Here is a 27,168-nt window from a genome sequence, read left to right as displayed (position 1 = left end):
CCTCCCCCCCACGAATGCTACTCACTCTCGCTTCCACGGCAGGGCAGGTGTTGTCGGTAGAATGTGGTTGCGTGGGAGTAGTCTGGGGTCAGCCCGGTTCGGTCGGACCCTGAAAGCAGGATCGGCCGTGTCCAGTGGATGGAGTCCACGGAAGCAGAGGAGAAGGGATAGTGCGGTTGAAACGGAAGAGCTTCAACCCGCCGTCTGGTGCGGTCTTGGCAGATGCAAAGTAACAGGAGGTCCGCTACGCTGGTACCTTATTGTCGGTGCTGTCTCTGCCCAGATTCATGCGTCTATTCTGGAAATATGGCGGCAAGTGAGGGAGAACAAAAATACGGAATGCACCGAAATGTGATGTGACAATCTAGACGACGACATGGGAGGGATGGGATGTTGAGGCCCCAATGAGCCATCCATTCAAAGAGAGAGAAAAAAAGGGGGGAGGATAGAAGTAGTGAGCTGCGGTGTTGAGATGAGGTGAGGCGAGACATGGCTGCATCAGGTTCGGCTGCCCTTCTCATCAAAAAGTGAGCATCTGGCATCTGCGGATCTGGAGGTGAGCCCAGATATTCATGCATGTGCGAATAAGACCCCCCCATACAACCCCCAGAGGGTCTCTGTAATTGCACGGCATTCGTACGGCTAAAAGATACGCTCAGAGAACCGCACAGGTCTCCCTGGTTTGACTGGGCACCCATCTCAACTAGCGAGCTCAACTAGCGAGCCAGTCGACTTGGAGCATAATAGAGCTCTCATCTCATCCCGCCCATCAACTACACATCCCGCGCAAAAAGGAAAAAAAGGGATCCAAGCTCCAATGAGCGTGAAGAGCTGGGCATGTTGGAAAATGTTACAAGTTGAAATTAGCCGCTCCAACCGCTTAAACCTGCCCTCATTGATCAGACTGTTGTTTAGCCCCGTTGAGCATGTCCGCCCCGCTCGCTGTTCGGTGTTGCTGGCCGAATTGAAACAACTGCTGCGGGAAGCCAAATGTAACCCCCATGTCATGCAAGTGCTGATTGCTGCTGGGTATCCGCACTTCGTAGGTTTACAGGTAGCTGTGCCGGAGCTCCCAACCTCGACGTTGCGGTGACATTTCTCAGGTCCTTCTATTCCCAGCTTCCCTCCTCACACCTGAGGAGAGCTTCCGCTCCGCTGAGCTGCGTGGGCTGCCACTCTGGCAGTCTCACCCCATATTCCACCCCGTCGGCCACACCACACCTAACTAAGGAGGCGACACGCCACCGTGGGATGTTCCATTGTCGGTTCTGGACTCGATGTACGAGCACAATTTCACTTTATTCGCTGAAGCGGCTACACCAGGCCAGCCAGCTTAGCATTTCATACCACTTACGCTCATCCTGGTGCTACACCAACGGGGTGCTCACTCACCCTCTCTGCCGCTCAGCAGAGTGTCACAGTGTCAGACACTGCAGCACAGCAACACACCCTGCACGACATATATCTGTCACCTAGCATCAACACCTTGTAGGGGGCACTCATCTGGGAAGGGTAAACCGTCTGAAGGGGGTTCGCCATGCCTATTTTGGGCAGTGTTTCGGCGCGCTGATCCGCCAACTAGCCCTGCTCCGGGGGTCACGGAGTTATAGTCCGGAGTCGGGTGAATCGGTATTTTTGACCGTTTTTGTTTCGGTCTTTGATGCTTCTGTTTGGACCATGGTGGAGGACGCAGGGTAGAAGTAGGACATGAAGCTTCTTGGCGACCGTCCATCGTAGTTCAGCATTATTTAACCAGACAGAGTACCATTTAACCCGTTTGACTTTATTTTTGTCGGCGAGCTCATACGTTCGTGCGCACAGGAGCTGTCGGAGATTCCCTAGGATGTGGTGCTATGACTGGATTAGTGATTTGATTGCATTTTGGACAATAATACTACTAATAAGTACACCGTGATAGAATGATAGTGTCCCTATCGTACCAATTTGATTGGCCTATAGCATTTCAATGTGGCGCCAATACAATCTCCACTCCTGTGCCCGCCGGCTCGGCGGCCGGTTCAATGTCGGACCGGAGCCGGAAGTTGACTCTCCGTAAGCGTAAGGCGGTGAGGCAAGAACCCCATCATGTGGCGTCAGCTCACCCAAATGGGAAAGACCCTTGTGTGGCTGATTCTGACGTAATGAGGCTGATGCCTTTTCGCCTAGCATTCGGCAATTTCCAGGCGTAAATGCGAATGCCCCAATTGCCGCCTGTGGAATCTCGAAGAATCCCATCATCGCTGCTGATTCATCTTGCGCATTTGCCTATGGTGTTCTTCGGATAACTCAGCCTCGGGACTGGTCGCGCGACTATACTCATCATTGTTGTTTTCATTCTTTGAAATGTCATTTCCTTCCTGTCATGTCGAAGACCACTAATCATTTAGTTATCATTCTGTTTCCTCGCCTTTTGCCCCTCCACCCCACCTGAACACGAATCACGACTCGAAAAGTAACAAAATCTTCTCCTCAAACCGACGAAACAACGAACCGCTGGCTCCAACAACAAGCATGGAGGACTCCGAGCAACCTGACTTAAAATGGTCAGCACCCTTTGCGGTGTTGCCTCCTTCAAAATCTGCCTCCAAAGATCTCCGTGGCGACAAGATCCTTCTGCCTCAATCAGCCCTCGAACAGCTGCTCGCAGCCTCCCCGAGACCAACTGTGCACTCGAATTCGACCTTCACCTCTTACGACCCTTTCAATCCATATGATCGTCAGCAACAAGGAGCCTATGGAGATACGTCTCAGCAGTTACCGAATCCCTTGATGTTTCGCCTTGTCAACCAACAAAATGGCAACGTTGTGTATGCTGGCATCCGGGAGTTTTCCGCAGAGGAAGGCGAGATCGCTTTAGGCCCGTACTTGATGGAAGCGTTGGGATTACTGCCATCTGACTTTGGTAACGAGGGCACAGGCGACGAGCCCATTGACTTAACAGCCGACATGGCTTATGACGCTCAGCCGAGGGTGATGGTACACGCTAAGCAGCTGCCCAAAGGCACCTACGTCCGTCTAAGACCCCTCGAAGCCGGATACGATCCTGATGACTGGAAATCACTTCTCGAAAGACAGCTGCGCGAGAGCTACACCACCCTTACCAGAGACACCGTTTTGTCAGTCCGAGGCGTGAAAGGCGAGCAGTTCAAATTCTTGGTTGACAAGTTCCTACCAGAAGGCGATGGAGTTTGTGTGGTTGATACAGATTTGGAGGTTGATATCGAGGCGTTAAATGAGGAGCAAGCTCGCGAGACAATGCGCCAGATTATGGCCAAGGCACAGCCTGGCACAGCCGATGGCAGCTCAAAAGGTGGCGAGATTGATGTGTGGAAGTCTGTTGAAGGACAGGTTCTGCCGGGCGAATACGTTGACTATGAGCTCGCATCTTGGGATCGGACTCGGCCTTTGATGGTCGAGCTGACAGGCTTGACGGCAGAAGACTCGGTGGATTTATTCATCAGTCCCAAGTCAACCAGACAACGCGCCTTTCCACGCGACTCCGAACACGTCTTTGGAAACTTTGACGGGCCTGTGGACGGAACAAAATTCATCACTATCCAGCCAACCAATGTCGAACTTGAGAATGCAGAGCAGATTCTTGTTTCAGTACATGGATACCCATCAACCGGTACATCTGGGACACCAGTTCATTTCTCTTTAAGAGTAAAGGCCGTTTTGGAGACAGACTCTCAGGATAAATCTTCTGGCCCGAAAAACACAGACTCCAGATCGCCCGACGACGAGCAATGCAAAAACTGCCTTCAATGGATCCCCAAGCGGACAATGATGTTGCATCAAAACTTTTGTATGCGGAATAATATCAGCTGTCCCAAGTGCAATCAAGTTTTCAAGAAGGGATCGCAAGAATGGGAAGCACACTGGCACTGCGAACATGATGACGCCTTTGGCAATACGCCTTCGAGTAGAGCTAAGCATGACGATATTCGACACTCCGAACGCCAGTGCCCAGCTTGCGATTTCACCGCTCCATCCTTGGTAGAATTGGCACTTCACCGTACAAGTGTGTGTCCAGGGAAGCTGATCCTTTGTCAATTCTGTCATCTTGAGGTACCGCAGGAGGGAGACCCTTTGAACCCATCAGCCGAGGTCATTCTTTCTGGCCTTACTGCCCATGAGCTGGCTGACGGCGCCAGAACAACGGACTGCCATCTCTGCGGAAAGATTGTTCGCATGCGTGATATGGCAGCACATATGAAGCACCACGAGCTTGACAAGGTTTCTCGGCCTAAGCCTGACATCTGCCGAAACTCGAACTGCGGGCGAACTCTTCACGGAGTTGGATCCGCAGGCGCTGTCGGTGCAGGCACGGCAATGGGGCAAGGTCCTGGCAACGATCTCGGACTGTGCTCTTTGTGTTTTGGGCCTTTGTATGTCAGTATGCACGACCCAGAGGGCAAAGCGCTTCGGCGTCGGATTGAACGTCGGTATCTGAGTCAGTTGATGACGGGCTGTGGCAAGAAATGGTGTAAGAACGAGTGGTGTCGCTCGGGACGGTCCAACCTTGGGCTCGAGGCAAAGGGTGCCAGTGCGCAGGCGGCTCTCCCGCTTGTTAAACCTCTCGTGCAAAGCATACCTGATCTGAAAGAGCCGATGCATTTTTGTGTGGACGAGGGCTCTCAGCAACGTAGGAAATTGGCGGAGATGCTGGCTGGCGAAGGTGTCTGGGACTTTGAGTGGTGCATTGCAGCGTGCGAGGCGGCGTCTGGGAACTTGGATAAAGCGAGGGAGTGGCTCAGCAATTGGGCACCGACGAAGTAGAAGCGGGTGTATAGATTTGGTGACGGCGTTAGGGATACCAGATATATCTAGGTTATGATGAATGATACCACATAGAGAGCCTGCAGTTGTGCATTAGGGAACGTATATAGACCAGACTGCGTACTTTACGAAGACATTGATTAACTAAAGATCAATAAACAGTCATTCAACAGACTGTGCAGTAGAAGTGCTGCTATAAATATCATACAGGCTTTTACAAATCTCACACAAAGTCTTGATCAGCACACAATGTGTTTTTTCTTGACAAATTTCTCTGTCAATTTGTTACAAAGTCGGGCCCCAACCGAACGACCTAGATTGAGTGATAGCCATCTGTTTGGCTGACATATGGAGGCCTGGACGTCACCTTTGTCAGCTTGTTTCCATCGCATCTGGTTTGACATAACTACTTACCTGAGGAGATTCTTGGCCCCGACTATGGCTGCGGTGCCACCGGCATAAATACCCAGCAGTCTACTCCAGCCGGCATTGCCATACGCAGACTGACCCACGCTCAACGCAACCAAGTCGTACACGAGACATCCACCAAATATCCAGTCACTCACTGTCGCCAGAAGCCCGAAACCCACGCCTGTGAGTACCTTCACCGCCGTAGACGGCTGTTGTCCAACAAAGTAGGCGACTGAACCGTTGTGAAGGAGGTCCAGCACACCGATTCCTGCAAAGGTCTTGGCGACAATGTGAGTTAGCACAGAGTCGATGGATTTGGTATTCATTTTCGGAAGGCGGCTGGAAATGTAGTAAAGCTGCGCGATAGTATTGATGACCACGAAAATATTGGACGTCTTGAGGTCTGAATTGTTCCAAAACAGCATCCAAGCTGGCAGAGCTCATTAGTTTCACGCATCTCCCAGGCAGCCCAGGTATACATACTGGCAATGCAAAAGTTGCCGAGGGCATAAAAGGGCACAAAATCGACCATGGTCGAAACGTCAGCGCTCATCTGGTCCTTCTTGGGGTCCGCCTTGTACAGGCGCCACAGCCAGGCGAGCTGGAATAGCTGCTGAGGAAAGAAGAAACCACCAATGAAGAAGGGCTGCGGGGAGAAGAAGGACAGGTTAGAGTCGTGGATGTCCTTCATGTTAGGTGTGCTAAGCATGCCATAATTCTGGGCAGCGAAGTCGACGACGAATGACAGAGGCGCAAGCCATCTGGCAGTAGAGAGCGATATACCCATTTTTACGACGATATTATGGATTCAGAGTATCTTTTGCCGTGTATCGGTTGGTAGTTTGAGGCTGGGTGGTATGGTGAACTACGCCCGGATAGCCGTGTTTATAGGTTCCGGGTCTACTTTGGAATGACGTTTACATTTCATGGTATGCGTCAGCAGTTGCGTGACAAGAAGAATGGCGCGCTCGGACATCTTGCACACTCATTTTTCGTAGTACTTCGTCTAGTACTCAATTGATGGCCGGTTTTGCACACTTGTGTTGACCATCTTTGTCCCATACGTCATCGACTTCATGAGCCGACACACCCACCCGGTGAGTCCGATTATCCCTCCGGCACACATCCGGCGCCTTCGCTCCACCCCCGAACTTACAGGGCCGGCGGACAGCGTTTAATTCGGTGTGCTACCGTATTTAATTGCTTTTGGCTCTGAGCCGTCTTGGCTAGTTGCGAAGCCATCGGCTAACACATCGAACGAGGCCCCAAGACATTCAAAAATAAGCTTCAACTTATCCACATCTATTCTATTGAGCCTAAGTGCCATAACCCTCGTGTTTTTTCAAATCTGAACTGTCGACAGATTCCAGCCCTCTTTATCCGAGATAAGGCATCAATCAATCAGCATGACAGGGAACCGGCAAAACTCGTTCATCTGTCGAAATAAAGTACCGCAACGCTAGAGTATTCTAGAAGCCACGATGCCCTTGTGTGCGATCTTAAGTAGCAGCCAATGGTCTTTCTGATAGGTCTCGTTTGTTGAAGATGTTGAGGCCACGAGAGGCCGCTATGGACAGCCTTATGAAGAAATAACGGCCCACATAGTCTTTCAAATCGGGCCATCCAAGGCCAAGGCCAAGGCCAAGCAAAGTCTTTATAACACACTCCGGAGAAGCATTTCAATTATCTAGGTGGTTTATGTACACTATTAGCTTTGCCTTGCAACCGTTATTTACAAGAATCTGGTGGAAGGTGTGGGTGCGATGGTGACTGGGCAAGGCCGGCATGTGCTTCCGGGTCTTGTTCAGTTGCAGGGTGGGTTCCTAAGCAGATGGTAGTCTGTGGGGGAGCTCTGCGTATTTCACCCGTATCTTCATTAGCTACAAAGTAGCTTCTTGTTGGTTGGCTCAACACACTCATTGGGTATGTCAGAGTCGTCCCTGTTAACTCCGACTCTTGACCAAAACCTCCTTTCCCGTTGCTGTTTTCATTCAAGTTTTGACCGTTATTTCTGACCTGGCCAATTGTCTGTATTACTGGCGATGGAACGTCGGTTTCGGACATCTCAAATGCTCGATTAAGGCATGGGATCTTCTGAACCACTTTACGTAGAGATGGCACGCAGGAGCACACTATTAGGGTGCTGACTTCCGCTTCAGACCATATTATTGGGATAGCAAGGTCATCTGTTTTAAGGTTAGCATCCGTGGCACGGGTATTGTGGAGGTAAAGGTTGGCACACGAGTACTGTCCAGGCCCATCTTGGTAACAGAATGCATTCGTATGATGGATATCGCACAAACCCTTTGGGAAAGCATTAGCGATTGTATGGAGTACTACGAGGAAGTTTCTCACAAAATCCCCAACGATAGCATCGCAATGAGCCCCAATCTTTTGATCAAAGGGAGTTGTAACTTCCACAAGGTTGGGACAGGCTGTATAAAGAGGATTAAGTCGGTGCAGAGATTGAAAGCAAACTGATAATACCAGAAGTCAGCCCTCGTCCGAAGAGAGAATTTCTTGCCGCTGATCACCATGGGATTCAACTTACTCCCACCCACCACAACACAGGGAGGTCAAGGCACTGCCCTGCCATACCTGGTGCCCAGGCTTTGGCGATAGGTTGGCATTGAAAAATGGGAATTAGACTCTCTTCAATGGCCTGGCAGCATAGAAAGACTATGATGACTTTATTGATGATGATGAGTCGTCGGTCCGGTAACATTCGGATGTATAGAACTGCAAAAGACATTTTGGCTAGCGCAAGGCCGTAACTGTAAGTTGACGACGTCGTAATAGCCAGCTGTTCTAGAGTCAACTAGAGTCTCTGGACGGTCTGTATCGGCATGTTTGAGTTACCTTTTGAATGAGCTCAATCTTTGATGGACTGATCTCGTTATGATGTCGGCCAAACCCAGCATTGGTCGCTGAATATGTGTTAACCACGCCATCACGATCGAAACAATGCAGAAATTGTACTACTCACAAGCAAGGACTTGACTACACATGGCTATGGTGAATACCTGAGAAGAAACTAGTCAGGTTCTCTCTTCATCGTAACACAGCCAAAGAATAGGGCGATAAGGGTTGACCTACCCAGCTGGCTGTGACAAGAGCTATTCCGTTTTGTCAGTAGTTCCATAACAAAATTCACCCTGCCACTTACTTACCATCGTCAACGCCATAAGCTCTTAAGCTCAACCTGAATCCTATACGTGCAGAGACGGCGAGAGTAGTGACGCATATCATAGCCACCGTAGCACCTATAAGTGTGCCCACTAAGTTGTCCGCCATTGCGGTGTGCCCGCGAACGTATCAATCGTGAGCCTACTGTTTAATTGACATGGAGTAGTAACAATGGAGTGAGTTGTACTCTCGGATTCCTGGCTGTCCATCGCGTTCGGACTGATGACAGTTTACGGCGAGCTTTAGTCCATGATGCCGCCGTGCACGTGGCAAACCATGGAGAGAATGACGAACGAGGAGGCGAAGTTGTGACGGCGTGTCAATCCAAACAGCGCCTCGAGGACTGTCTAAAACTAAAATGGGGGATGGTCTGATTTTCAAGAGCTGCAGGTCGGGGGCATTGACACCGAGCGGGCAGAATTAAACTATTGCCAGTCATTAACAGAGTTCCTCAGGGCCTTGCGAACTAGTCATTTGCTCATGGTAAGTAAGAAGCATCCTTCATGTGTTAAGGAATGGATGAGTGGGCCAGGTTTAAGCTATTCGCAGGACGTATCAATCACACGGAGTCCCTGGAGAAAATTTTGATCTTGCTTCTGCTAGCTCAACTTTGGCCTATTCTGCAAACATTGCATCCTGAACACCAGAGCGTCATTTGCTGACCGGCTTTTGCAATCGGGCTTTGAAGGAGGGTGCCAGCTTCTGGCTACACACTCACCAGGAACATGCTTGAATATGCGTGCATGTCCCTTTCCGTCTGGAACATGGTGGTGTAGAGGTTATGTACAGAACCTAAAGTCAGATACCACAACTTGCATCATATCTCTAGTGTTTCGAACAGCGAAAAACATGCTTTAAGAGTACACGGTCTCGTCTACGAAGTTAAAACCACGACCCCGTAGTACTCCGATTGACTACCTCGTCGCAAAAACATGTTTCCACCTCATCCTCCACGTGCTTTCAACAGCGAATCCCCGCTATCACTTAGGGAAGTCTAGCCTTGACCCCGTAACGGCCAAAGCCTCTTAAATGCGGGTTAAGGTTGCGCGCATTTTAATTCTCCTCCTGCCACCACTTCCGTGACTCGTACACAATGTCTTTCTGCTATGAAGTAAGCACATCGACTACTGAGAGAAGAGCCTGCAAGCAACGATAGCAAGCAATTTTGTAGAGCAGTATGGATTCAGTAACATCTGATCAGCCCACTGACGGAGGGTTGACAGCCGGTCGCAGAGAAATACTTACGCCGACGACAAATTGTTTGGACTATGAAAACATGTTGCTTGAGGCAGAGTTCTTCATGATAGTAAGCCAGAGCAACTCTTCATGACGTATGAGCTAGCTTCCCAGAAAACTCGGAATGACGTTGTGATCTACCGTGCCGTTCCTAATTGGTATACTCATGCTCTGTCAACTTGCGACGAATGCCACGTGAGATCAGCATCAGGTATGTCGCAAATTCGTTTGTTGGGATTAGGAAAATACGCACAAATTACAATTAGAAATTCCTTCTAGGAAACATGCTTCGGTGTTAACAGCTTCGTCTTGATCCTCTGGTATATTTGTTGATATTCATACTTAACTGGCGTAAAGCCTTTCAGCTGAAAAGCCCTGGTATTAACAAAACACAAAGGCAAAGCAAGTCATACCGTGATAGGAATCATGACCATAAGAGATAATTCCAGGCCGAGAGGTCAAAGTACGTTAGGAATTGCCTAAAAGAATCGAATCCTCGGCTGCCTCTCCTGGTATCTTTCACATCTTTTGACTGGCAGGGCTGGTAGATCATGAAAGTGAACTGACTCGAACAGTTAGTTTCCTGCAGGCGGCATCCGTGCTCAAGTGATAAACTCTATTCAAAAGTACACCGAGCCAAGCATATATACCCTGAAAGTGACTAAACGTCTTTCAAATACTTTCAATTTTCATCGAACAAATGAGGTATGGGTTGCATTGACGAAAGCAGAAGTTTGCTTTTGTGAAAGTGCCGATTTAGGGCAAAAAATCGGACTGTATAGGACGTACAATATCTTCTTTCACGTATTGCAGGAAAGAGGCGGCTCACATGAAGGGTTGACTGGAGGAGCAGACTTATTAGTAGTCTACGTAGGACGATAAGGTGCGCGGGGATATATGGTGCCATGCATTCATTGTTCGATTCTCACTTGAAATTGATAAAGACAAGTGTGACGTGAATGCTTGTACCAAGTTAGGATATGCCTCACGTTAAGTGACAATGTATTATAAGTTACAAAAGTAGCCTCGACATTGTTTCGTAATGTCGAGCCACTTATTCTAGATTAAAATGTCTTTGAAAGATCATGGTGCAACATGGCTTAACCACGGGCTACTCAAATCAGTGTAAAAACTTGCTCCCTTGACTTTAGTTGGTGCCCCTGCAGTAGTGACGTTGCAGTTTGTGATCCAGTCACCCTGAGCTTCAAGTTTGGTGGCTACGTACTTTCTGTAGTCATCCAACAAGCAGGACGACCCAGGTCCATTTTTGCAAGAGGGGACAGGATAAACGGCGTCATTAAGTCGGATGCGCACAAATGTCGCGTTCTGGGATCCGTTTGATGAAGGGGCGGGCAGTGTCGTGTTACTGCGTTTGATTGTGCCACAGGTGGGGGGCGACGGCCGAGTTGAGTTACCAGACGTGCCGTTGACAGGTACAACGCAGTTGAGACGCTCAAAAGCAATGGTTCCGCGCATGGTAGTGTAGCGGGAGCTCACAAACAGACGGTCATCGTCCTTTTCGGTACTTGAAAGGGGACTTTGCTCATCGAAAACTCCGGATGCTGTTACGAGCTGGTTAAGTTGACCGTCGTTAAGGAAAGACATGATGAGTTTGGGGAGCTTGAAGGAACTTCCATCTGCACGTTGACCGGTTACAGAAGGGCCCTCGCCAAACAAACCCATCAGCGCATTCAAGTACGGTGTCATCATGGTTGACGGAACATTGGTTCCTGGGCCGACGCCGTAGTAGTAGCGGAGATCCTGAAAGTATTCGTACTGCAGGAATTCTTCATCGGAAAAGATATCACACCATGGCGAGAGGCGTCCGGTAATCTGACTCTCGTAGCCACACAGATATGGGATCTGAGAGATGTCGTTCTGCGTAAGAGTGAGATTTCCTTGAATCAATGCTTGGAGGCGTTCGAGAATGGGAGGGATGTAGATGCTGTTCCATTCAGAAACATAGTCGCCACCTTCTGTGTCTTTGAATGTCGGGCACATGTCTGAAGGAGCTAGAGAGTCGCCAATACCACCAGGAAACCCGCGGGATGTAACTGAAACCACATCTCCAAACAACGTCGCGTTGGTTCCAAGGAATCCACGAACAAAGAGCTTGGCGGTTTGGAGAACACGAGAGTAGTTATTGGCCCAGACCATAAATTCTTCGCCCTCATTGTAAAGGTCGGGGTATCTGGCTGTGTTAGAAACGCCCCTCATCTAGTAACGGACCTATGGCAGATACCTTGTTCGCAAAGTGTAGCCGAGATCATGGGCTTCCTTGTATCCAGTTGGGCTCAAGTTAGATATTTGAGCCGAAGGGTTCGTCAATGCGGTTCGCCATTTAGGCAGGAAGCTGAGGCTGCCAGATGCAGTATAGTTGCCCGCTTGAAACTAAAAAGCAGTGCTTGTAAGCTTTTTGACCAGCCCACAGCAAAGAAATGGTTGACTGACTCGTTCCTGCATCGAGACCCAGCCATTGTAGGCACCGGGATCGGGGTAACGAGACCCATGCCGGAGAACATATGCGGCCTGGTCGACGAAGCAATTCTCTGGGATATCTGATGAGATGCCATGCACATTAGGTCCTAAAATTTATTTAGTTAGCTCTCAAAATGAATTTATTTGTAGTTTGACTTTGCCTAAGGAAGACCAAACCACATACCTGCAAACCAAGGACCATTGGCGCCGACGTGCTCAAGCGGATGTTCCGCACTCTCGCTAGCAGGAAGATTGATGTCCTGGACGGGAGCGAGAAACCTGGAGTTCGCATTCACCAGGCCTGCAGCAAGGCAAACGAGACCGAGCTTGGAAACAGCCATCTTCAGCCCAATCTTTTGAGATACGTAAGGTGGAGGCTAATGCGACGCCGTATATTCCTAAATCCAGCCATGGCTTGCTACGATCTTGTTATATATTCTCTACTGAGTAGCTACCGGGCCGGTCATTGCCGGCCACGTGCTGTAATCTTCTTGTTTACGTTCAGTCGAATTGCGCGGACAAATCGTGCCGATGTAGGCAAGGTTACATTGCCAGTACAGCGCACGTGAGCAATGCTCATTCCTGATTTGACAGTAGAAAAAATGCTGTGGGGGTATCGCGGTGATTCGATCCCAGAAGAGAGCTTCTCCCGCGATTGCTTCCGCTAGCGCTGCCGATAAACATGTTCAGTAGTTCCGGCTCACCTCCGGATCACCAGCCCCCATGATGGGCTTCTTTAGCCGAGATATCACAACCAACAATGAATGCGTCGGCCAAGCCAAACTGAATAGAAAATCTTGCTGCACGCCCCGATTGCTGCTTCTCTAATTCGTAGGATATGAATGGAATATGTCTTATGAGTGAGTTCTAGACGAATTGTCTTCCCGTCGTGGTTAGCGCAATTGGTTATTTGCTGTGAACGCCAAGTTGATATCACTGTTCTGACCCTGCCACTTTACAAACTCCGTCATAGGTGTCTTGTTACCTTTTTGTTTTTTTCAACCCCCTCTGCTCCCTTCCAATGATGGCCTGTAGATTTTGGCATTGAATTGACGTCAATGCATATGTAGTGGATAAAAGGATTCCTACTCGTAGCAAAACATAAATCGTTCATCTCAGATTCTTAGCCCTCTGTACTCCTAGGATGTGATAAATAATAGATGAATAGAGTCGCAAAATCTATTGCAAGCCGCTAGTCAATTTGAAAGATAGTTTCAGAACCCCTGTGTCTTGATGGAGATTACGTCGTAGCCTGAGTTACGTTTGGCCCATAAACACCCGCTGGCAAGCTAGCTAAACAGGAAGAAGTCTGCCATCGTGCAGATCTGCTATCAGAAAGCCGTAGGCCATAAGGGTTAAATTCCTTCGATAACACCAGAAGTATCTAAGAGAAAACAATGCAAATTATTATTTCATGCAAACATGACATGACGCTTCAGCCGCCACGTACGCAAGCTCTGAACAATTTGCGTGCCTGTACAATTGGAGTCAGACTTCAGGCACGCCACAATTGCGAACTCCCATCTGTTATCTGCCTGGACATCTAGGATCCTCAGAAAACGCAGCGGAATAAATTAGCACATGAAATCAAAGCCTCGTAGACAGAGCTCGGAAACATGAAATAAGGGTTGCGCTGGAAGTTTCATTGTGAGCTCAAGCTTCACCCACAGATTCCGATACTAGTCAACTAAATCATAACGTTCAAATCCTTAAGAAAATTTCCCGAAAACTTTCATAACTTCATTTCATGCTTAGGAACCTATGAAAGAATCTCATTCAGAAGTTTCTAGAAGAACGGACATTTATTATTAGTTTAAAAACTGACTTTACGACATTTCCATTAGCACCATAATTAGCATTTCAGGCTGTTCTTGTTCATTGTTTTTATTGTGCTGCGATCGTTTCTTGAGGATATAGCGGCGACAAAGAAGTGGCTGACTTCGCCATGACGCCAAATCTTCACAGTTCTCTTAAGCAGCAAACTGGTATAACTAGAGAGGTCTCCCTTCAAACATAGGACTGATCACTTCTTATGAAAGAGGTTGCTGAAGTATCTATAGATTCACATATAGCAAATCAAATTCAGTGCCACATGATGTTATTAAACATGTATAAGATGCACTCCTACGAAAAAAAGTATGCAGGCTGTCTGCACTCAATGTAATATATAAGTTGGGTCGGTTGAGCTGACTAACCGGCCTCTCAAAGCATTAACAGTGTTTTGACTGATAATTCGTCTGTTATTTGGTTTAAATTTACGTCAATAAAGGGTCGCCAATGGTCTTTGATAATTGTTAGGGGTGATCGTCTGAGCGATCATTTGTAATAAATCCCAAATGAAACAATGTTTCTGATCTACTTGGTACTTTTTAACATGGCTCCTTTGCAACTAAGGTAGAACAGGCAAACTCTAGAAATTATGCTTCTCTAATACAATTTGCATTGGATAAAATCATTATAGATAACTACGCCGGCCAGGGCATGAGGTTTGAAGTCGTGGAAAACTATAGCATCAGGCGAAATGGGAGAGAGCATGTTTTCTTTTTTTTTCCCCCGACATAGATTTAAACATCCATGGATGTTTACAAGCACAGAATAATCGCCTTGTTTTAGTTTTATTTCTAGATCCAGATTCTTTTACCCAGTCGGTTGTTCTCCAACTGTGTTTATGCGGTCAATAATTGCTTTGAGCATCCAATTCAGTTAATGAATACTTTCCCGGCACTAAATTAGAAGGCTGAGCCCTGGAAGTATTGGGTATTGACTAAGTACTTGTTCATTTCATGCTGGGCATGATGACAACCAGCCGCCGGGGTAGAGTAGTGCTGTCTTTGACTTTCTGATGCCTAGCGGGCCGTAAGACTTCAACACAACCTTGCGACAAATTTAATTCAATAGCCGATTTTTTCTATTTACGCCTCGAAGAGTAAGGATCCACGTGCTGCATACTTGGATATGTATCTATCCTAGTATTGATGAAGGTTGAGCTTAAGCTTGCAAGGGCTAGCTCACGCAGAAGGCACCTAAATGTGCTATCGTTAGTATCCTACCGAGGTCCAGTTGGCAACAGGTACATCCTCGTGAGGAAACTTAGCCACTCAGAGGCTAGCCAAGACTTTTTCTAGCCAACCAAATAATTCTGACTGATAGGTACTTACACAATCTAGCTTTAACGCAGGTACATGCATTATCAGAGTTACATCAATACAGCCTGGGAAACATAAGGCCTGATAGCCTACGGTTGTGTATTCCTGATACTACGGGAAAAGAGTGGGTGTAAATCGGGGGCTATGTACCTGTAGCCAACTGGACTCTGATGGGATAGGCCAAGCAGACACTTGGTGCTCTTTTTTTTCCATCTTTTTAATGCAATAGAAGTTTCACTCATTCGCAGTTGTATGCAGCACGGATCACCATAGACGGTCATTTAGGATCAGAGACGAAGACATACTAGATTGGCAGACACGGACATAACCACTCTGCTGACTGGACTAATTTCTCTGTATGTTCAGATATAGAGAGTCAGTAACTTGAGGGCCACTACCAGGAGACTCTAATCCCTTGGCTCGGAGGTGCAACAGCACTCTGTGAGTAGACTTTGGGCACTCCAACCTTCCTGGCCAGAGAGTGTTACGGAACTTTCTCAAACAAAAAAAAAAGGTTGAAGCTTAGAGACACTCAGTATCTCTGGTCAGGAACATCCCTGAGTCCAACTATTGGTATTGTTTTGTTTTGCTGTCCAAGCGCAGACAGCGCACGCTAAGATCTTTTTCAATGGGGCAGTCGGCTGAGATGGATATATCATGTGTTTGATTTGTTGATTTAGACATTCGATGCGGCTTTCCCAATATATAGAATCAATCGCTTAAAAGTTTGGCAGGCTTGTTTTTGAAAACCTGACCTCGTCGACTCGAAGATTTACCATGTCATATACACAATTTAAATACATCCATTGTGCCATTGTGAAATTTTGTGAATTGGCGCAGGCCATTGTAAGCTGCCGTAGGACCCCCTGGGCGTTTCAGCCAGCCCTGACGCTCTGCGTTTGACAACAAGTCTCCGTTTTCGTTCTGGCTCACCCACCACACCCTGTCCACAAATTCCCCGGCAACATGCAATCTTTTGTGATTACTGAGAAAGTTTTTTTGTCATTACTGAGAAAGACTATTGCCGCCGGAGAATCCAACCGTTTATCCACTGCTATATAATAGCAACATATAAATGTTAAGGTAAGCCCTTTCTACTATAACTGTTCTAAATTTTGGGCAATCTCACTGGCTATTTCAAGTTTAGTTGTCCTCTCGCTCGCAGATACGTCCAGCAATTCGATCCTTCAACACCATGACAATGATCATCACTATGAAGCGGGCGTCTTTGTTTTGTTTGACTGTCTTGCTTCCATCCCTCATATCTGGACAGTTCGTCGCTCAACCACAGGATCTTAAGGCTGTGGAGGGGAAAGGAGGTGTCACCGTTAGATTCAAGCAAGTCCCTAACGGCATATGCGAGACTAACAACAACGTGAAAAGTTTTGCCGGTTATGTGGACGTGAGTCCAACTCAACATATGTACTTTTACCTGTTCGAAGCGAGACAGAATGCAGCTTCAGCTCCTTTGACAGTTAGGCTAGATGGAGGACCGGGTGCTTCCTCCATGAATGGACTATTCTCCGAAATAGGTCCTTGTTCTATCGATGCTAGTGGGAAAGTGTTGGATAATCCGACCTCTTGGTCAACTATTAGCAACTTGCTCTTCGTTGACCAGCCAGCGACCGTGGGTTTCTCGCACACCACCTTGGTAAACGGCACCATAAACCCCAAAACCGCGGAAATTATCCCCCAGCAATGCACATCGGCAGATCCCAGGTGTGGGACCTACTCGTCAATGGACATCTCCCTAACACCGAATTCCACTTCTGAAGCCGGCAAGGTTTTCTACCAAGTGATGCAGGGAATTATGGGCGCCTTCCCGCAGTATACGGCGAATGGTGTACACATAACCGGCCAGTCGTACGGCGGCCACTATGCTCCTATTTTTGCTGACTACATCACCAAGCAAAACCAAGTGAACGCACCTGGGACTGTGCAAATTCCCCTCAAATCTGTTTCCATTGAAGATGGATTCATGGATACCCGTGTGCAGTTTGCCGCATATTTCAACTATTCGGTGACCCCTGGCAACCCATACGACGTGGACCCTTTCAACGAGACTCTCAAGCAACAGCTCTTCACTAACACGTTTGGCACCGGCGGCTGCCAGGAGCGGCAAACGGCCTGCAACTCCAACCCATCTGACAAAGTCTGCGCCGACGCCGACGACTTTTGCATCAAAAATGTTGAACAGTTTTGGGACATTAACGCGCGACGCACTGAAAATGACATCCGCTTGTTGTCCCCGGAACCGTATCCGTCACCAGACTTCGTCGCATACCTTAACAGAGCCGACATCCAGGCTGCCATAGGTGCGTCAAACAACTTTACGCCAGCGTCAGTGCAGACGTCTATAGCGTTCGCCTCAACCGGCGACGACAGTCGCACAGGCGAGCTCGTCACACGTTCCATGTCAAATTTGCTCCAGCAAGGGGTCACTGTCGCTCTCTTCACTGGTGACGCCGACTACGACAGCAACTTCATCGGCGCCGAGATCGTAGCCGCGAACGTGGGTGCTGCAAATTGGGCCAAGGCTGGCTTCGTGAACTTGACAGCCAATAGCGACGGACAGATCCCGGGTGTGGTGAAGCAAGCCGACGGTTTCTCGTTTACGCGACTATACTTCGCAGGCCACGTTTCTGCTTTTAACCAGCCAGAGGCTGCGCTCAGAATCCAAGAGCATGTTATCAAAGGCGTAGACATCGCGACTGGGACAAAACCGATGGGATTTGGGATGAATTTGATTACGATGGGGCCGTCTGTGAGTACTTTCAGGGAAGGACCGGGAACGGTCCAGCTGAAGGTTGTGCCCAAGGGCGCCACTTACGATCCGCATACGCATTTGCCTGTTCTTAAGGGACCGCCGGCGGCGACAGAGAAGATTGGTGATTTCAGCGTGAAGACCGACGTGTCGCAGAACGCGGCAGCTCATCCTCTCAGTGAGATGACGGCGAAGAATATTAGGAAACTATTGAGAGAGGACGGGTCGCTGCTGAGGAGATAGAATTGCACTTTCAGACCTCTTGTGTACTTTCTGTCATGCTGGTTAATGATGCAAAACATTGTTCGTTTGGCACTTTTCAGCTTGTTCCTGTGCGTACAATACACCACGCAATGTAATCTAGCTGTTCACATTGTGGACGGTTGACACAACTGCCCGCTTTTGTGTAGGCTCAAGTAGGACATCATGAAGTTGTATGATTCTGAATATATTACCTACAGTGACGTGTTCGTGCATACCTGGCGTCAGCACATATATTTTCTCGTAAATTACAGTCTTTCTACCGACATAGATTGGGCTGCAACTTAGGAACCTGCCAAGGATTCTTGTGACTTCGACGAAATGACACGAGGGCAGCCAAATCGTCATTTCGTTTGCCATATTCCAGCCCTCTGTATAAGTATACCACAGCAGGCCTGTATGGTTTAAACACACATAATCAGTTGAACTGCTTAGGGAAACACGTATCGTTCGGCGCTCACCATCTTGCGACTCAAGGGGAACGGAAGCAGCTGACAAGTTGAGTCCATCGTCTTCTCTTCCACTCTTAGAGTGATGAAAAGAGCGGGCATGATGCCTGCCGAGGTCAGAGACACTAGACCTTGCCGTGGTGATGTTGATCAGCATGGTAACAATTCACCTGCAGGCTGATCTCATTATACTGTTTTACTATTATTCTGACGAAGGCCTCTATTACACAGCAACTCTAGGCATAGTCTCATGAGCTAATGTAATTAACACGTCAACAGAGTAAGACCTACAATCTGTGGAAAAAAGGTTTCCTGGTCACGCCCAAGGACCTTCTACTGATACCACTGATGTCCTTGCTGTTCCACGCCTTGTCATTAGTTAGATGATCCACGCCATACTTGGTTGTTTTAAGAACTGATAATTATTAGGTCTCGGCTTTTCCTACGTGTAAATTTCACCATCTTTTAGCCCTGCGCTTTTACACGTAATACATTGTATTCAAATTAACTATCTCACATTTCTCAGCCTAATTTAGATATGATGAGACAGGGCGTAGGAGCCTTGTCAGCGGTGGATTTCCAAGGGGACGGAGGGCCGGCTTATGAAGAAGCACAAGACGTACTACAAGAGGCTTGCATCTAGTTCACAGGAGAACTTTGATAGTAATAGCATTATTACCCAAGTATTGAACATTTCTTACTCTAGCTTTTAGTTTACAAATCGAAAAGCCAATTCTTGAGCTTTTCGTACTTTTCTTCTGTTCAGGTCCTGTTGGAATGCATAGTGTTGCAAGGTTTTATGTTGATAAGCGATGCAGGAGGATATTCTTCAACATGAATTTCACGGAAGTAGTAACGTGCGCAAGAATAATGCAGTGCCCTGAACAATTGTCCATTTGTTTGAAGGAGCCATGGCCAGGCTTGTACTGTATCAAGTGCCGACGCTAAGACCGCAAGTTCGCCGTTGTGGTCCACCGAGCACCGTTAGTCGGGCTGGCGAATGGACCCGAGCACCGTTCGGCGATAGAAACCTAACCGAGCCGCACATTTTCACCGAAATCTCAGCTGTGTAAGGGGGACAAATGCCGTTCATACTCGTGGTTATAACGGTCCCGTCCGCCATATTTGCAGAGTACATCGTCCCGTTCTTTGCCATTTGGCAAGCGCTGGCTGTTGTCAGGTCCCATGTGTGATGGATTTGTCTCTCACTACGAATCAGCACCGCGACAATGTTTTACAGAGCATTCAACTCAACAGCAGGTTTTTATGAATCAAACTAGCTAACCCGTTTTACATGCTACCAACCAGTTGGGGTCCTCATATCAAGACCCTCAAATGAAGACAATTGTCTTTGAATGATCTCTTGGTCGGGCATTGCCAAAGGATCCCAGGAGGAACTTGCTTCCAGATACCTGGAAAACAGATTATCCATTGGTGGATGACCCTCATGGCTCGCTGCCACCAAAGGTTGTTCCGATTGATGGGCAAGAGGCTCAGTTGTCGCCCTAGACCTGGTGAAATAGGGCGCCATTATCTCACGAATCTTCGTGATATAAGCTGGCTCGTCGGGTTGAACGCCATGCTGAGAGCAAATGTGATCCTCCCTAACCTTCCAAGCCTTTAATACAAATTTGGCAAGAGCTATATTATACTCCTGGGATGGGTTTAGGAATTCCGGATGATACTCGTAAATTGCTGGTACCTGCTGCCAAGCCCGTTCAACTAAAGCCCCAGTCGTGCGTTGGCTGAGTTGGCCAACCATCAAAATGACAACGTCATACTGGAAAAGTAGCTTTATAAACCAATGAAATCCAGGATGTTTGTTCGATTTATATGCGTTTATGTTCTGCTCTGTCGTCATGATTGACCATTTGAACAAGTTGTCCTTTGGAGTTTGGATTTCGGTACCCCATTCTGGCTGTTCTTGCGGTGGGCAAGTGGTCTCCTTGACTTTTTGAAGTACCAAAGCCTTCAATAGAGCCGCAAATTCATGCACTGGCCCTGCTGATGGGTCGGAATTCTTTTCAATGACGTTGTTGAGTCGATCTTCAAGCATTTTGACGAAAGAGCTGATCTGGGCAGATTGAACTTTGCTCTTTCTCCCTGAACTGAGAGTGCTGAGCTCGTTATACAGCATCAAAGCTTCGATATCAGGTTGCTGCCGCAGGCAATATCCAATTTGATAGACCAGTAACGGTATGACCATCTCCGTCGGCCCTTCGCGATCCTGGTATCTTTCAGTTGCTCCCATGTGTAAATCAGCATCATTCAAGTTTTTTGGAAGTTGACAGTCACTAGGTCGAGGAAGAAGCGACTGGCTCAACCCCGAGATCATTGAGAACTTGGAGTCAAGCATAAAAATCTGCCACCAAATCCGGCGCCTCATCTCGGTCTCAAAGGGTGGTAACCCAAGAAGCTCCCCATCTCTGTGAAGGCCCATTTTCTGGGCGATCCTGACACAAATGCCGTTTAGAATCCAGGCACCGTGAATGTTACACCGACCCTGAATCGACATCTTCGCAGAGTTAGCAAACATCATCTAATATCGAGCAAAAGGGAGAGACGTTACAATATGAAGAACCAACGCTTGAAGCGTTGTGAGATCGTGCGATTTGAGGAACTCGGCACGTAGCAAGTTCTTTCTCACGCCGCTCGAAAACCGTCGGAAAGCAGCATTGCAAGTAGAACCGAGCATCGCCATACACTCCTCCTCTGTTAGAGTCACGACAGACATACTATAGACAGCAAACAAGAGAGCCTCAACGTTGCTTGGAAGTACTCCTGGGCCACTGGCAGCTTCAACCACAAAGGGCTGCAGCGATGGGGCATGGACGATTTTTGTCAGAGAATTTACTCTGTCCAAGAATGTCTGCCAGAGCCGGAATATTTGGCTCGCGTTGGGATATATTTCTTCTGGGTGAAGTTGGGGTTGAGAGTCGCCGCCCACAAGTAGATATTCGCTGTAATCGGGCATGGAAGCTCCGGGATCCCAATCGTGGGATGATTCGGGCTCGGGTTTGTCGTCCTCGTCGTCCACCAATTCTCTCATTTGGCGCAGCTGTACCCATTTCGTTAGCAGGATTGCACCTGGGGTCCATCTGGGCATACTTGCCTCTTCGTATACTGTGGCCCAAAGAAAGTTGTCCATGAATCGAACAGAGCCATCCTCAACGACGAGCTTCCCAGCTGGCTTCCAATTCATTTGATGGTTTTCGTAATGAGGGATATTGGCCGACTGCGTCGGTGGCACCGTGCTTGTGTGGTCTAGCGGCTCTTTGCTTGCAGCAGCGTATTTAGCCAAAAGCTCTTCGCACCGCGCAAGCCTTGCTTGCAACTCTGCATTTGGTCGCCTCCTCTTCCGTACCGGTGCTGGGATACTGGGGCTGCATGTTGCTTTGGACTGGTAGTTTGGCTGGTAAGCTTAGGAACAACAGATTCTTGACGAGCTGAGAAAAAAATGGAGTGGAAATTTGAGACAGTCACTGGTCAGGTCGCGTAAAGGGATCATAGGATGTCTCGGTTCAAATGACGATGAATCAGGCTGTGGCGTTGGGTATCGTGGCAGAGGATCACATACCTTGATGCAGTTCGAACATGGATACTTTCGGTCGCATTTGACCTTACGGCGCTGGCAGAGTACACAGGCTAGGGGCCGCGACGATTTGGACGAAGACTTCTCCGATGGAGATGCCGACATGGCGTGGGATGATTTAACGGCAGATGGGGGGATTGATACCAGAAGCCTGGAGCAATCCGCATCTGCCGACAGCGGGGACGGGTATATACAGTAGGGCAAATCAGGGTCGGCCAGGGATCGGCTGACAGGTGATAGTCCCTGCAGTGAATATTCTCTTTTTGTTCTTTATTCCTCCCACTTCAAACTACTGTGGACAAAGGAGAGTAAGGCAGTGCGCGCGGTCAGTCCATAGTATGAGACGTTGTCAAAGGGGGCTGGGAAGTTTAAGTTCAAACCGTGCCCTACCTTGCTAGCCTGACGGCATGGACGGAATTGCTCCTGTTTCACTAGTACTGCAGTCGCCTGTACGACGCAATGACGCTGTGATATACTCGAGGGGTACGCCAGAAGACTTTAGTTCGCAACGGCAAGGTGCGAGATCTTTGGGCGAGGGAGGGCTCAGTGGCTCAGTGGATTGGGATAAGACTTGTTCGGTGTCCAGGTCCACCCCCCTTCAGCTCCGTGGCTAGGCGAGACATTCCTAAGTGAGGAACATAGGGTATTATGCGTAAAGTGTATGACTTACAACTGGCCCATAAATCGGCTAGACTTTGTAGCGGTGAACAGCCAGAAAATGCCCTGCACCTCGAGCAGCATTCCTTTTACGGCCAGAACAGATACTGGCCATCATGTAGAGTTTTCTGCTACAAAACGCATAATATACATTTCCTACAGGGAAATGCCACGAAACTTATGCATAACACATTCGAGTCAACCATCTTAACCACCTCAACCATCCTAATCGTCATACCAAACAGAGCGGCCAGCTTTGCTAGGCTTCACTAAACTACCCTTGCCGCGTTTGATCAATAGTAGTTTGGCTGCTGTGCTTCGCCAGGGTATCCCATCCGCCTAAACTTTTTCAAAACCTTGCCTGCGATCGTCAATACGAAAATTATGTAATCAACGCGAAATGTATTCCGCAGTTTTCCTGACCAAATTGAGCAGTCAGACCTTCTTTGATCTTATTTTTCGACTTTTTCGATATTTTAACTGGGTAGCAATGAAGCCACAGTAAACATCTAAAACAAAAGTATATAGATGTCGTCACGACCGAAACACTAATAGTGTTCCCTTCCCATTCCCGGTAACAGTAGTAGGGGGTTATTGTCCGAAAGGGTGCGGCGACGGATCTGCTTCAACTTTTCCCTGAAGTATGATTGACACAATGCAGTGAATCTTGATCTTATATATAAGGGCCAAGATCGATGTGGCCATCGCCATCGAGGAGTTGGAATAAATTAAGATCACCGAACCCGTGATCTCCGTCGTTTCTCCCATCAAGAATGGATAGGTCCGGTGTCCGGGGAAGTGAGCTTGACAAAGTTAAAAATGATGCATCCATGTCAGCGAAGGGCGGAGAGCCCAGGCCCAGGAAGCCCGAAATAGAATTAGACGCTTTGCCCGTTGATTGGCGGTCGGTGCTCATGGTCGATGGGTGGTCATGCGAGGAAGAATGGGGGACTTGCTCAGCTTCGGCGCTGTCTCGTGGCACGAGCCCAAACAGTTGCGAGGAGCTTTCCGTCCTCTGAAGCCGCTCCTGAAGCTCTTTCTTCTCCAGATAGTCAAGAGCTGCGTTTAAAAGGGATTTGGCAATGAGAGAGTACTGAGAAGCATGCGCATCTCTTTTGGCAAAATGTTCGAGTACCATGATGGAGTTGCGGGTATACTTTTCAAGAATGCGACCGAAAGATCCTAGTAAACCGACTCCCAATATGAGGGAAGAAGCAAAGAGCCAAGACCTGATACTATTAGCCTACTTCAAAATATCTCACTTCAATCCTCATTGCTTACACAATTAACGGCATTTGCCCGTCGAGGTAACCTTTCTCCGTTAAGCCGACCAGTATGTCGACCATAAAACTTGCTGCATCGATGCATGCATCGGCAAGCTTAGATTTGCCGGAAACTAGACCGTTTCTGCCAGCTGAGCTTCCGGACGATCCCTCTGTCAATCGTTTATGTAGTTCATACATGAGGAAGGGACGTGACACTAGAATGACGGCTGTTAAGGGTGATTAATGGGGTGTTCAAATATTAAGAGGTCGTGGTCGAGAAGCTCACCATAGTAGTATGAACAAAGAACCTGACAAGCTCCAGTGACTTTGCTTGGGTCCTCCTCGTTCTGGGAGTTGGACACAACATCCTTTAATCTCTGGAGCCAGCGAAGGGACCAGTCCCGCAGCTGTCTAGAAATACCTTCAGTCAACTGATAAGAGACCTTCTTTCTCGAATACACCTCAACTACTATGCCTTCAGTGATGAGGAAAATTTGAGCCGAGGCATCGAGGATATCGAAGGTTTCTTGGCCGTTGGCATCCTCCATGGCACGGTAAGGCACACTGCAGTCGATATCTGAAGTCGCAGGTGGCCGACCCATAGATGTACTCAGAAATAGATCCAAGATGCGCAAACTTTTCCATAGCCGATCTCTATCAGAGATTTCGATTAGCAAATACTGACACACTCGGTTTTTTAATGGCTTGTCAATACCGTTGTCTCTGGATCTCGGGTCCAAAACGGGAGTTTATCTCTGTGCGGTGGATCCCAATAGAATATGCGGCTCTTACTGCGATGCCTATTTGTGCATGGATTCATCAGTCCATGTTTGTTTACAACCAGTCTTTGAAGAAGATGAACTTACCGAAAAAAAGAAAAGCTCCGTTCATTTGACAAGATCCCAACATATAAAGAGTGACAAGGATAAACGTTTGAATGGTAGGAACATTGATGTTGCCACTGAGATTTGTTAGGGCGTTGCTGCGCGCATACTCAAAGTATCCTGATGCGAGATCCTCTTCCGCAGATTGATATCCTATTGCGAGGACAAGATAGAACGCTGCGGATGCAACATCTTGTGGTCGGTGACTCTGCTGAGCCCATGAGCAGATGGTGTCCGCGAGGCGAGTGTGATCAAAAAGATCAACGAGGCCACTGGTCTACAGCAGAGGTGATGTTGTTGTCAATGATGTCTCAAGTCAAGGGGTTCTCAAGTTATCTCACAACTGCATGGTACGTAGCAACGGCCTGAGGGATAGTTCTTGGATGAAGGTCGGGTTCACCACTGCCGGAGTAATGAGCGGGCGGCCGGAAGGGGGGGTTTTCAGTCTGATGGGCGAAGACATGAGGATCCACGCGGGTATTGACGAGCTGGCGGACTGTCTGAAAGAATGACAAGGGTGCACAGTCTCCAATAAAGACTTTGCAAGTCTCGTCAGTTTTATCAGAACAGAGTACTGGGTAGGGGTAACATACTCAGTTTGCCCTGGGCATCACATAAGAGTCGTGCTTCTCGTGGCACCTCTGTCTCCTCCTCGGCCAATGGATCGTGAGTAGACTCTGTCCGGGCATCGGTCTGTACATCGGGGACAGTCTGCACAGACGGAGGCGGTGTTCTCGGCGTCGGGGCCGGCGCTCGTCGTCTTTGCTGGGGAGAGTACCGGCAAGTGGACGGACGCTGACGACGCAAGCAGTAGCTACACGGCAACTTTCCATCGCATTTGACTACATCCGGAGTTAGATACAAATAGTTACATAGGTGTATACGAATTCTGGCTCAGGGACGGCAACAAATGCATTAGTGTATCGTATGTCTTGCTTGTACTCGCTTGTTGTAGCTAGAATACTCGAACAAAATACCCAAGAGTCTTTTTTTTTCATGATCAAAGTAGGGAGTAATACCTTTTCTTGCCTTGCAACTATCGCAAGCATTGGCAACTCTAGTGCGAATATACGTGTGTGGCGACGAGTGCCGCGACGAGACATCGTCCATACTGCTGCTGCTACCACCGATATCACCTTGGTGCAGAGTCGAATCGCGGAAGAGGGAAGATCGGACGCGGAGCGACAAAGCCAAATGCCGAGGGAGCAAAGTTTTCCGTGCCGTAACCAGTGCGACGCTAATCTTAGTCGGGTAACCGAACGGCTTCCACAATGGAACCTGATGACGAGCGTATTTACAGTGTTTCCGATAGTAAGCACATGGCCGGTTGCACTGTGAAAGCATAATGTCCTCGACAGGACCCCCTGGTTGAGACACCCACCCCCTCAGACAGTAGCCTTTCTCCGTCCTCCTCCTACACCCGAGTTTCCATTCAAGCCACCAACGATCGATATTTTGGGGCCGCATGGTGTGTGGCTCCCGTGACTCGTATCCGCAGACCGTTGCGTCTTTTCTTTTACGTGATCGTAGCCGAAGCCGCCCGGAGGCGGAAGACGGCTCATCATGGCCGGTCATGTGTGAGTACATCCGAGATCCAGGTCGCTTGTTCCATTTGTTTCGGGAGGTTTGAGATCTTTACCAACGGAAACTGATTTACCGGGTTGCAGTAACATGATGGACGATGTCCTAATCTCAAACTGTATGCCTGGTTATTTTCTGACTCGGTCTCAGTCCGAAAGAAACCTACTGACGGGTGTCTCTGAGTGTCTCCCGCTCTGCTTCGGTCGTCACTACGCTTGCTGATCTCTCAAGGACCGTCGATGCAAACCACCTTTGTGAAACATGTGCAAACTCGTCTAATTGAAAATCCTGTTCAATTTCCAAACATTCATGCTCTTCTAGGTAACGATGGTGGGCTTTCACAACCCTGCCTCGATTATCTGGCCTGGAATCGTTGTTTGATTTCTGCCAAGTTGGCGCAGCAATCGCTGCAAAAGTATGTGTCTAGATACGCGCTAGTGATCTAGGAATTGTTAATGATCTGTGAAGTCTGGCTCAAA

The 27,168-nt window shown here is 48.3% G+C and overlaps 8 protein-coding genes across 8 annotated transcripts; 3 read left to right on the top strand and 5 right to left on the bottom strand.

The window, feature by feature from the left end:
- Positions 1-2,511: 2,511 nt before the first annotated feature.
- Positions 2,512-4,779, top strand: CTRU02_210396 (ubiquitin fusion degradation protein; the record flags this gene model as incomplete). Its single annotated transcript, XM_036733589.1, has 1 exon — positions 2,512-4,779. One exon carries the CDS (start codon positions 2,512-2,514, stop codon positions 4,777-4,779), a length of 2,268 nt encoding a protein of 755 aa, XP_036574680.1.
- Positions 4,780-5,092: 313 nt separating this feature from the next.
- On the bottom strand, positions 5,093-5,977 carry CTRU02_210395 (uncharacterized protein; the record flags this gene model as incomplete). Its single annotated transcript, XM_036733588.1, has 3 exons — positions 5,093-5,135; positions 5,194-5,620; positions 5,674-5,977. 3 exons carry the CDS (start codon positions 5,975-5,977, stop codon positions 5,093-5,095), a joined length of 774 nt encoding a protein of 257 aa, XP_036574681.1.
- Positions 5,978-6,918: 941 nt separating this feature from the next.
- CTRU02_210394 (uncharacterized protein) lies at positions 6,919-8,198 on the bottom strand (the record flags this gene model as incomplete). Its single annotated transcript, XM_036733590.2, has 6 exons — positions 6,919-7,376; positions 7,433-7,494; positions 7,546-7,667; positions 7,742-7,993; positions 8,050-8,117; positions 8,177-8,198. The coding sequence occupies 6 exons, from the start codon at positions 8,196-8,198 to the stop codon at positions 6,919-6,921; spliced, it is 984 nt and encodes a 327-aa protein (XP_036574682.2).
- A 2,497-nt stretch (positions 8,199-10,695) lies between these two features.
- On the bottom strand, positions 10,696-12,431 carry CTRU02_210393 (histidine acid; the record flags this gene model as incomplete). Its single annotated transcript, XM_036733591.1, has 4 exons — positions 10,696-11,803; positions 11,855-12,003; positions 12,064-12,197; positions 12,275-12,431. The coding sequence occupies 4 exons, from the start codon at positions 12,429-12,431 to the stop codon at positions 10,696-10,698; spliced, it is 1,548 nt and encodes a 515-aa protein (XP_036574683.1).
- Positions 12,432-16,431: 4,000 nt separating this feature from the next.
- On the top strand, positions 16,432-18,243 carry CTRU02_210392 (carboxypeptidase S1; the record flags this gene model as incomplete). The annotated part of the gene is made up of 1 exon (XM_036733592.1): positions 16,432-18,243. The coding sequence occupies one exon, from the start codon at positions 16,432-16,434 to the stop codon at positions 18,241-18,243; it is 1,812 nt and encodes a 603-aa protein (XP_036574684.1).
- Positions 18,244-20,007: 1,764 nt separating this feature from the next.
- Positions 20,008-22,407, bottom strand: CTRU02_210391 (fungal specific transcription factor domain-containing protein; the record flags this gene model as incomplete). The annotated part of the gene is made up of 4 exons (XM_070205437.1): positions 20,008-21,225; positions 21,280-21,768; positions 21,823-22,110; positions 22,288-22,407. The coding sequence occupies 4 exons, from the start codon at positions 22,405-22,407 to the stop codon at positions 20,008-20,010; spliced, it is 2,115 nt and encodes a 704-aa protein (XP_070060680.1).
- Positions 22,408-23,632: 1,225 nt separating this feature from the next.
- Positions 23,633-26,218, bottom strand: CTRU02_210390 (fungal specific transcription factor domain-containing protein; the record flags this gene model as incomplete). The annotated part of the gene is made up of 8 exons (XM_036733594.2): positions 23,633-24,188; positions 24,241-24,451; positions 24,511-24,878; positions 24,940-25,024; positions 25,091-25,385; positions 25,450-25,646; positions 25,702-25,950; positions 26,128-26,218. The coding sequence occupies 8 exons, from the start codon at positions 26,216-26,218 to the stop codon at positions 23,633-23,635; spliced, it is 2,052 nt and encodes a 683-aa protein (XP_036574686.2).
- A 710-nt stretch (positions 26,219-26,928) lies between these two features.
- CTRU02_210389 (uncharacterized protein) lies at positions 26,929-27,135 on the top strand (the record flags this gene model as incomplete). The annotated part of the gene is made up of 1 exon (XM_070205436.1): positions 26,929-27,135. One exon carries the CDS (start codon positions 26,929-26,931, stop codon positions 27,133-27,135), a length of 207 nt encoding a protein of 68 aa, XP_070060679.1.
- Between the last annotated feature and the right edge of the window lie 33 nt (positions 27,136-27,168).

The sequence above is a fragment of the Colletotrichum truncatum genome (assembly GCF_014235925.2).
Source record: "Colletotrichum truncatum strain CMES1059 chromosome Unknown Contig_0007, whole genome shotgun sequence".
NCBI classification, from domain to species: domain Eukaryota; kingdom Fungi; phylum Ascomycota; class Sordariomycetes; order Glomerellales; family Glomerellaceae; genus Colletotrichum; species Colletotrichum truncatum.
This window is presented reverse-complemented; position numbering and strand designations above follow the sequence as displayed.